This window comes from Ostrea edulis, chromosome 6 (genome assembly GCF_947568905.1).
Source record: "Ostrea edulis chromosome 6, xbOstEdul1.1, whole genome shotgun sequence".
In the NCBI taxonomy this organism is placed as follows: domain Eukaryota; kingdom Metazoa; phylum Mollusca; class Bivalvia; order Ostreida; family Ostreidae; genus Ostrea; species Ostrea edulis.
The window spans coordinates 21,177,954-21,189,713 of record NC_079169.1 but is presented as its reverse complement, the minus strand read 5'-3'; the positions used below and the strand labels follow the sequence as shown (position 1 = coordinate 21,189,713).

Sequence of the window (11,760 nt, the reverse complement as noted above, 5' to 3'; positions counted from 1 at the left end):
TGACAGCATACTTCATCCCTCTCATTGCATCGGTTCACCAAAGCATGACAGCATACTTCATCCCTCTCATTGCATCGGTTCACCAAAGCATGACAGCATACTTCATCCCTCTCATTGCATCGGTTCACCAAAGCATGACAGCATACTTCATCCCTCTCATTGCATCGGTTCACCAAAGCATGACAGCATACTTCATCCCTCTCATTGCATCGGTTCACCAAAGCATGACAGCATACTTCATCCCTCTCATTGCATCGGTTCACCAAAGCATGACAACATACTTCATCCCTCTCATTGCATCGGTTCACCAAAGCATGACAGCATACTTCATCCCTCTCATTGCATCGGTTCACCAAAGCATGACAGCATACTTCATCCCTCTCATTGCATCGGTTCACCAAAGCATGACAGCATACTTCATCCCTCTCATTGCATCGGTTCACCAAAGCATGACAGCATACTTCATCCCTCTCATTGCATCGGTTCACCAAAGCATGACAGCATACTTCATCCCTCTCATTGCATCGGTTCACCAAAGCATGACAGCATACTTCATCCCTCTCATTGCATCGGTTCACCAAAGTATGACAGCATACTTCATGATTTTTGTGTAGTAGCTAGGCAATTATCAGAACCACAATGACCAGTTATGCAAATACTAAGATGTGTTCAAAGACGTACATTTTATAATCATCTTGTGACAACATGTGTCCAAAATAATTCTGCTACATTAAGGATGCAGATTCTTGTATAATGTATTACAAAGAACTGTTGTATGCAAGTGGTAAATTCACATGCACAACTTTGACAATGTAAATAGATGTAGTATTAACTTAACTGATTTTATGAAAAACTTGTCGTAGACCATCGTTTTCTGGAAATGATTATGATGTCCTATGCTTTGTATGATAAAAATTAAACAATCACCTGTTGTGATATTTTAGAAGCTAGTATATCTAACAATAATAAAAAATTGAATTTTATCTGTGAAGGTACTTAACCAAATTTTTTCATACGAATTCTTTAAAGGGACTGGTTCACAATTTTTGATAAAAACATTTTTCATTTTCAATGTTAAACATTGAAAATATAACTCATTTAAAGTTGACAGTCAAAATTTTGACCTTCTGAATGCAAGAATAAAAGCAATATTTTAGCCTTACATCTGTGTTATGTAATTGGTAAATTCCCATGCACAACTTTGACAATGTAAATACATGTAGATGTAGTATTAACTTTACTGATTTTATGAAAATATTAACTTGAGTCATTTTATGTATACAAACAAGTGAAATATTGATTTTGTAATATAGAGCATTTTAATTTTGCATAGTCACAAATTTTAACCTTTAGATGACATATTTTACCTCAAAATGCTTGAAATGTTAAAGATATAATAAACTTAGATCGATATCCATTTCTTTGGAAAATTTCGTAAACAATAACACACCGTAATCTTTGTTTACAAAACAAACAAGAGGTACTGTGAGCAATGCTCACTAAGAATACCCCCCGCTTACCCCAATCTCCCAAAGGGTGTTGGTAATAGGTATAAACTACTTCTTTTCTGAGTGTAAAAAACAAATGGCATGACAAACCGAACCATATTGCTACTTCGATGTCCAGTGCGCGTGACCTTTGACCCCAAAATCGATAGGGAACATCTTCATCCCATGGGTAGTCCATATGTATGATATGGTGACTGTAGGTGGACAGGATAACGCTTTAGAGCCCGGAAACCATATTGCTACTTTGATGTCCAGTGTGCTTGACCTTTGACCTTTTGACCCCAAAATCGATAGGGAACATCTTCATCCCATGGGTAGTCCATATATATGATATGGTGATGGTAGGTGGAAAGGATAATGCTTTAGAGCCCGGAAACCATTGCGTCTACAGACGGACGGACAGACGGACAACCCGATTCCAGTATACCCCCCCCCCCTACAACTTGTTGCGGGGGGTATAATAATAAACTCCCTAAAATGAACTTCTGTGATGACGCATAACCATAATTTTTATGTGAAATCTTTTAAACACATTAGACAGTAGATTTTGATTATTAAAAGTGAAAAAGAAAATTTGGGGGGAAATTATGAATCAGTCCCTTTAAGAATTCAAAATAATTATTATTCTTATAGTCATAGACAGATTAAAATATCACAAATTTACAGACCTGTAAAGTTTCCCTTAAAGTAAGGTTTGGAAAAAATATATCTTGTTGAAGAACATAACAAATTTGTCTTTTGTGCAGCTTTCCAAATTCCTGTTGATTCAGAGTTATTGTTCCTGATGTGTAAGGCATTCTTCCGGCCAATGTATGCAGCAATGTTGTTTTACCAGCACCTACATTGATAAAAAAAAAATGCAACACATGAAGAAAATCGTACAGAAAAACCCACACAATGTGACATTTGTTTTTGCTTTGTAGTATTCTGTTTATGATATACATGTACTTGTTATCACCTTAGTACAACAAAGTCTGACAAAAACTAGGCTTTCATGTGTAGTTAGTCAACACTGTGTATAATATCTAAGCCACATTTCTTCTATTATTGTCTTAACTTCCAGAAATGACAGCCTGCATCCAGATTTTGTTACCTACTGGTTTTCATGGATAAATGTAAAAGGTGAAGGTTACAGCCGAATTGGAACAAAAATTTCGAATTCCTTGAGTACAAAATTTAAGCTTCATTTTCTAACCAATTATTAAAATTCAGAAATTTGTGACACTTTGTATTTAAATGTTTAGCAACACTTCTTTTTACCTTTTATGAAATATTCAGAAATTGTTACCGTGTGTATTGTCAATGTCATAGTCCCTATTGGTTAATCAAGGTTAGATACGTAAGGTCAAATTCACTAGATTAGTAGATAGGACTATTCTAGGATAAAGTATTGTAAATTCAGCCCAATGAGGCTATACATGTACATAAACTCTGATTTATTGTTACCGGGTATATCAGTAAACCATGAAGTGTTCACACATAGCATTATAATCCTTCTAATAATATCATATCCATGTAACCCTTAAAGGTTTATAATCTCCTAAGCACTGTGAATTAACAACAAGGTGCTACTAAAGAGAAGTAGCAGGACTTCAGATTTTCTGCAGATATACATTTTTGTGTAGGAGATCGGAAATGTGATATACATGTATATACACAAGGCAGTCTGATATGCACATGGCATGATTTATCCATACTGTTTACAAAGTGTATTAATATCTATTTTTAAGTACACAACATAATAAAAGACCCTTCAATGGTTCACTTTTTAATAGCGAGCAAAGCTCCGGTCACAAAAGCAACACGAGCTCGCTCCAATGATTACGCAATTGAGTCACGAGATTTGCTCTTCATCAGCTGAAAAATGATGGGAACTACCCATAATGCTTCCGCAAAAATGTTGCCGTCACTGCGGAACACTTGTACTTCATTGACAACCCTGTAGATAAAACAAATAAATAGTTTGGAAAGTACCATGAATGATTTTAAATTCCAGACAAGGTTTCCCATACCTTCGTACATTTTGTTGTGGATAATTGCTTGATTTGAAAGAAAAACAATCGCAGCTAATGATGACGTTACAATGCACTGTTTACATCAACCGCGTTATATTTCCCGTGTTAAATGAAATGACTAAAGTTGTGTTGCAAGATGTTATGGGTCTTCGCTCATCTCAACAGTCACACCATAAACATATTAGTGAGCAAAGCTCATGTCGCGAAGCGACAAGCTCGCTCCAATTATTACACAATTGAGTCACGTGGTTTGCTCTTCATCAGCTGAAAAATGATGGGAACTACCCATAATGCTTCAGAAAAATGCTGCCATCACTGCGGTATACTTCATTGACAACCCCGTAGATAAAACAAATTAATAGCTTGGAAAGTACCATGAATGATTTTGAATTCCAGACAAGGTTTTCCATACCTTTGTATGTTTTGTTGTGGATAATTGCTTGATTTGAAAGAAAAACAATCGCAGCTAATGATGACATCACAATGCACTGTTTACATCAACCGCGTTATATTTCCCGCGTTAAATGAATTGCCTATAGTCTTGTTCTAAGATGTTATATGTCTTCCCTCGTCTCAACGGTCACACTGTAAACATATTATGAAGCAGTTCTACTCACTGCAAACATCAGAAAAATGTGCAGACAATAAAAATCACTCACCACTGGGTCCCATGATCACCAGGGGTTTTCCTGATTGTGCCATGCCACATACATTATTCAGGATGACCTTCTCCCCCATGGATACTGTAATGTTCTGAAACATCAGTTCATTCTGTGGTGAAGCCTCCATTTTATTGGGATCTTGCTGCAATTCTTCCAATCCCAGTATCAACAGATAATCTGCTACTTTATGGACTTCATGGGACAGGATCCTGCAACCCTGTAATAAATGGAAAGGGATCGAGATGTAGTGTACATCATGTGTAATCATAATACATGTACATCTATAACAAATCTGGAGAAAGCCCCTGCACCCCCCCCCCCCCCAATAAAATGTTGCTCATATACAATAGATTTTGGCTATTTGTTGTACTAGTTGTCACTAACTACATTATTCTTAGTGTACATAATACAACAAAAATTTGTCAATTATGGAATGTTAAAATTTTTCTGTATTCTTGTCACAGTAGTGTATTCTTTCCTGGACCAATGTAAACAGATTCCTGATGCTATATGTTTCCTGTTTATTTTGAACTTTCTTATGTTTGCATTGCTTGACTCATTAGTGTGTAATATTTCAATAAATATATACAGTCAAACCTCGTTATCTCAAACTCGATAGGACCGAGAGAAAACTTCCGAGATATTTGAGGATTTGAGATATCAAGGGAGAAATATTTAAAGAATATGCGGCTGGGACTTCCAAATCACTTCACATCCATGAGATTCGAAATATCAGTGTTCAAGATACTGAAGTTCAGCTGTACTTCAAAGGTGTTTTAAAATAACTACATATACAGTATGATGCAATATCTATTTGTACACTTTCATTATTTTTAACTACGTATTTCATAGAAAATTATATTTTCAAAACAAAAATTAATACTGCAAATATATTATTTTTTGACATAATTCTTTTTTCCACACAACAAAACACATATTTCATGAAATCTTCAACAACTGCAATGAATATTCACTTAGATTTTTAACAGAAGTCAAGTCATAATCCTGAAAAGATGTATTCTATCAAATTAAAAAGGAAAGGTCACTTTTAAAGTGTTGATTGAAATTATTACTCTGATCTCTTGCATTTCTAAATCATGTAATGACCATGTCAAGTCAGTTATACAATGCTACAGCATCCGAACACAGGACACTGTGACAATCGTGCAGCGACAGCACCACTACTGACGCATGCTGTCATCATTGACACTGTGACAATCGTGCACAGCACTACTACTGACGCATGCTGTCATCATTGACACTGTGACAATCGTGCACAGTACTACTACTGACGCATGCTGTCATCATTGACACTGTGACAATCGTGCACAGCACTACTACTGACGCATGCTGTCATCATTGACACTGAGACAATCGTGCACAGTACTACTACTGACGCATGCTGTCATCATTGACACTGAGACAATCGTGCACAACAGTACTACTACTGACGCATGCTGTCATCATTGACACTGTGACAATCGTGCACAGCACCACTACTGATGCATGCTGTCATCATTGACACTGTGACAATCGTGCACAGCACTACTACTGACGCATGCTGTCATCATTGACACTGTGACAATCGTGCAGTGACAGCACCACTACTGAGGCATGCTGTCATCATTGACACTGTGACAATCGTGCACAGCACTACTACTGATGCATGCTGTCATCATTGACACTGAGACAATCGTGCACAGCACCACTACTGACGCATGCTGTCATCATCAGATCATTGACACTGTGACAATCGTGCAGTGACAGCACCACTACTGAGGCATGCTGTCATCATTGACAATGTGACAATCGTGCACAGCACTACTACTGATGCATGTTGTCATCATTGACACTGTGACAATCGTGCAGTGACAGCACCACTACTGAGGCATGCTGTCATCATTGACAATGTGACAATCGTGCACAGCACTACTACTGACGCATGCTGTCATCATTGACACTGAGACAATCGTGCACAGCACTACTACTGACGCATGCTGTCATCATTGACACTGAGACAATCGTGCACAGCACTACTACTGACACATGTCATCTGATGATATTCATAGTCATGTCAGTGCAGACACTGCAATGCTGATAAGCAAAACAATACATGCAATGCCATTTCTAGTCAATCACATGAGGAACAAGAATTCATACACTATACCGTTAATGCCTAAATGGCCCCAATTTCTACTTTCGGCTTAGCAGCTAACAGGACTGGCGACTGCACTGCACTTCAGGTTCGGTTCCGTTCGGCGAATCTTTATGAATGTACTTTGTAGATTCCGAACCCGATCGTAAATTAATTTTGGGTTATCTCTCTTTTGCCCTTATTTACTAAATAGGAAGAAAACCATGACAAATAATGAATGTTCTGTTACCTGTCTCGTCTGTCAACACCGAAAAAACAACACTCTACACGGGATTTTCGCATCACGGATTTTTTTTTTTCACCAGCAGCAAGACTAGGTACCCCACAATCCACGTGTTTTTCACATGTTTAAACAGCCCGGGTGCATTCAGGTGCTTATTTCTACAAACTATCATCGAGACCAAAAAAAAATTTTTTTTGAAAGGGGCATGGCCCTACATTTGAACAAACTTGAAAGCCCTTCACCCAAGGATGCTTTTAGCCAAGTTTGGTTATAATTGGCCCAGTGGTTCTGGAGAAGAAGTCGAAACTGTCAAAAGTTTACAAACGGACGGATACCAGGCGATCAGAAAAGCTCACATGAGCTTTCAGCTCAGTTGAGCTAAAAACCAAACAAAGAAAAAAAAGGGGGAGAGAGAGATGGTAAAGGCAAAAATAAAAACAAAAATCGCGCAAAGAAAAGAATTACTCTTTTTGAATATATAGAATTACATATTAAGTTCATTTTGATTGGACAATATAACGATGTTATACAATGTACCTTATATATATGTCTCTGCCCTACGTAATAATTTCATTTATATAGTAGCATGGACAAGTGAACAGTGTAAAAGAAGGGCAAATATAGACGCCTAGACATACCAGAGGTGGGATCAGGTGCCTAGTAAGCATCCCCTATTGATCGGTCACATCCGCCGTGAGCCTAATTTCTTGATCAAGTAATTGGAGTGATCTATAGTGAAGATCAGTATGTAAAGAACGGCCTTACAATTGCTAGCTTGTATTCGCAAATTAGATCATTATAACGACCATAGAATTTGCGGAGTGTTGACTTTAAACAAGACTGCTGAAACCCCGGTAACATCTACTTATTTGTCAGTAACCTATCTCGATTTAAAAATTGATCATATGTAGAACATGCTCTCGATCGCTTATTGAAGCAGTTGAGACATAAAACACCATAAGTAAGTGATAATGGAATGTGGGAAGTTGACGATGGGGGAAGCTAAGGTCATCTCGTTTGTCATTAAGTTGTGTTGGTAGTTTGCCGTTGACATCTATTTTCAATAAAATATCAACATATGCAGCGGATTTGGAAGACTCTGTGGTGGGTTTTTTTTAATTTCGTGTTACTGGGACTTATCAAATCAACATGGGAATGAAAATGAGTATTGCTGATAGATGAAACATCGTCTATACATCTACATGTACAATTGTAAGTGTCGAGTTGAAACATCGTCTATATATCTACATGTACAATTGTAAGTGTCGAGTTCAAGGCCACAGCAAGAGATTATATTTTTTCTTCTCATATAGAAGTTTGAGAATAAAGTCTGCCTCATACGAAAACAGGTCATTTAATAATAGGGTACAATTTATGCCCACGCAAATTCCAACACAGTTAGAAGACCTGATCACCAAAGACTACGTAAGTGTTGTTGATGAGGAACTGCAGCATATCTTTTTATTTACAACTTCAGTACGTGCGAGTAGAATCAGTGGTGTTTACAATGTAATATTTTGGATGACTGAGCACAAGATGTGAATATTTCCGTAGCATGAAGCACTTTTCGCTCCCTCATCCTCACAGTTTTATCGCCTTTTAAAATTATCATCTTTTTTAATGAAGCGGCATATTGAAGCTCAACTGTTATTGCTAATAAAGACAAATAAACAGCTACATTCATATACAACGAAAATTGTGAACACTTTGATACATGTATTGTCTTCATGAAATAACAACATATAGAGGAGAAGCGTTGAATAAATCCCCCAGAAGAGCGGGAACTGTTTGTATGTAACCTACGATAACAACACATCCGATCTATTCCACGAAATTGTGGAAGATGATCCGTAACTAGTTCATGTAACTAGTCACATGTCACACGTCACATGTCACATGAAACACAGAATATGTAACAGACCAATAGAGAAATATTGAAACAATGGATATGAAATATTGAATTAATATTCGTTACTAATGTCCACCTTTAGAAGTACTGTTTCGCTATTACCAGACCATACTGCGATTAATATTATTCCATTGTAACTCCTAATTCCGTTATTAAATGAAAAAAGAAGAAAAAACATTTTAAATTCAAATTTATTTACTGTTTACATGCATTAAAGCATACAGAACTCATTTTGTCTTGGTATTTCGAGAAGTCGTTTCCTTTGTTCGGCTGATACTAAATATTGTTCCGTGGTCTACTGTTCCGCGTTTTAGTTTGTTCTGTTATTCCGCTGTTTCACGTTTTAGTCTGTTCCGTTGTTCTGTTAGTCCGCTGCTCCGCGTTTTAGTCTGTTCCGTTGTTCCGCGTTTTAGTCTGTTCCGTTGTTCTGTTATTCCGCTGTTCCGCGTTTTAGTATGTTCCGTTGTTCTGTTATTCCGCGTTTTAGTCTGTTCCGTTGTTCTGTTATTCCGCTGTTCCGCGTTTTAGTCTGTTCTGTTATTCCGCGTTTTAGTCTGTTCCGTTCTGTTAGTCCGCTGTTCTGCGTTTTAGTCGGTTGGGTAGTACTATCAAAAATATTTCGGTCGAGTTCCTTGCTATTCTAATGCTTTGTCTTGTGATAAAGCACCATTAACTTTGAAAAAAAAATGTATCCTCTTGCAGCTGTCATGATGTACAATCTTCTGGTTTATATAAAGACTGCATATATAGCAGACTACTACATGTATAAAACAACATACATCTACAATATAGCTGTGTGCATGTATAACATGCAATTTGATTAAGTACTGCAGCATAGTTACTATATGCTTGTACTATATGAGCATGTTTTGGGTGTATGTTGTGCATTGATAGATTTGACTACTGACTCTGTTCATAATCTTTGTTGTTTGTTTTTTTCCATGTTTCTGTAATTTTGGACTTGCATCCTGATGCTCCTCTGTGGGCCAAATGTGGTTGAATAAATGTTCTATTCGATAGCGGAGCGGTTTAATTTCATATTGGTAAAAGAATGTCGATACCCTGTGGTGAAAATATAATCACATAATGGATAAATTCAAGGCCTAGAAACCATATTCCTATATCAGGATCCAGTTTGTTTGACCTCCCAGAAACCATATTCCTCTATAAATATCAGGTCCAATGTTCTTCATCGTCTGACTCAATAATTTATCATTCTCATCACATGACAATTCTGTGTGTGAAGTTCAGTGACTTCAAGTGCACGCGTAGATCTATAAACCAGCATCATTTTCTATATCGGAATCCACTTGACATTTCGATAAGTATCGTCTCACGCGCTGGTGAGTATGGTGACCCCGGATGAAAAGGGAACTCGATTAAGGTCCAGCGACCGTTTTCCTATATCAGTGTCCAGTTCGTTTAACATCTGAGTCCCATATCGATAGGGGCATCTTTATATTTCATGGCGATCTGTGTTTCGAGTATGGTGACTTCGGATGAAAGGGGAAGTTTGAAAATTATTTGATCTGTCCACGGACGGACGAATGGGAAGGTTACCTGACAGATTTTTCGTTAGGGTATCATAATTCAATCAAGAGACTGGTTTTATTGACAGACATCCACAACAATGAATGCATCTTTAATTTAAAACATTAATTTTTGGTATTTTACCACTGTGACTGATTTTAAGTTTGTTAGACACGCTTTTCCAAAAAAAAAATAAATAAATAAAAAAAAAAAAAAATGCGATGACATAATTGGAAGGGGCATAAGCAGAGGAGGCAAATACATGCACGTCAGCGCCTCCACATCATTTGGGAAAAAATATCATGAAATAATCCGCATCATTTTGAAAAAAATGAAAGGAATATGTATACATGTATATGAGTAAATTATACGTCCGTCAGTGGGGAGGGGGTCTATCGTTGACTTTCTTTTTGAACTTCGCGATGATTGATAAAATGAAAGACTTTTTTTATATTACACAACACTTATTCACATAATAACTGTCAGGGTTTTAACATACTTTACAAACTCACCTGACTAGGGGGTACAGGGTATTTTATCTACCATTTACTCACACATCCACTCCATCAGTCACTCATTCAAAGATAGAACAAGAGTAGAATAAAAGGGTTAGAAAGGAAATTACTCGGCTTGTCTCATGCTTACATTATAAATCTAATCTGATATCAGATGGATGTTAGATGTACTGTTATGATATTAATAATAACTTAAAGGAAACTAATGTTATTGTATACAATAACAAATATATGCTAGATAATCTAAGACAATAAATCTTTTAATTGTGAAATGCATTCCATTTCTTCTCAAAAACATCAACATTAGTTTTTACATGCTAAGTGCTTTTCTACTTTGTACACATTTCTCCATGTGGTAATCAAGTCATTCAACAGGGGCGGGCTCCCTCTATATTTGCGGCAATATCAAAACTACTTTAAATGATAATTAATTAAATTTGTCATTTTGTTTTCTGAACAACCCAACAAAAAGGTTTTCTTTATCAGCAACAATATTTAATGAAGGGAAAAAATAACATACCTAAACCAGGACTATACACATTTTACAATTTTCAGTCATACAAAACATGCTCTACCAATTCCCTTTCTTCTGCACAAAATGTACATATATCATTGTAAATTTTCGTTGTTTTTAACAAAAATAAATTTGTGACAAAAATTGTATGATTTATACGATATTGTATCCACTGTAATTTTGTATCATTTGTAATAGTAAAAACATTTTTATTAATTGTATTCCACTCTTCTTGAAATATATGAAATTGCTTATCCCTGTTTATTATGACTTGTAGGCTTTTCTTCACTATGGTTAAACATTTGGTATAATTTTTTTCTTGTTCTTTTTAAATTATATGGAAGGAGTTATATGTAAAGGTGACATTTATCAATGAGTACCCCCCCCCCCCCATCATTCCCTCCGTCTTCAAAATTACCATAATTGTTTTGAGGTTATCCTAAAGAGGGTTTACAAGAGGCATTTCTGAAATTCAAATAATTATGTATTATCATTTGTACCATTTTAAGCATGGGAAACGCATTAAAAAATGGAATGTAAAATTAATAGCATTCCTTAATTTCCTGTTGATAAACTTCTTCTGTCATTAACAAAATTTGTATCGTCGAACCTATCACCAAAGGAAATGACAAACGCCTTGACATGCACGTAACGACATGTAAGTTTTATTCATTAAATAAAATAGGATATTAAAAATGAATTATATTTTATTTTAGAACATCCTTAATT

General features: G+C 36.3%; 1 protein-coding gene across 1 annotated transcript in view; it reads right to left on the bottom strand.

Moving 5' to 3' along the window:
• Positions 1-6,461, bottom strand: part of LOC125683024 (uncharacterized) — a 31,062-nt gene extending 24,601 nt beyond the window's left edge. Inside the window, exons 1-3 of the mRNA XM_048923711.2 lie at positions 6,353-6,461; positions 4,183-4,402; positions 2,177-2,346 (exon numbers count right to left, since the gene is read on the bottom strand). Coding sequence (XP_048779668.2) covers positions 2,177-2,346; positions 4,183-4,312 — 300 coding nt within the window. The 5' untranslated portion in view covers positions 4,313-4,402; positions 6,353-6,461. The remainder of the gene's footprint in view (positions 1-2,176; positions 2,347-4,182; positions 4,403-6,352) is intronic.
• Between the last annotated feature and the right edge of the window lie 5,299 nt (positions 6,462-11,760).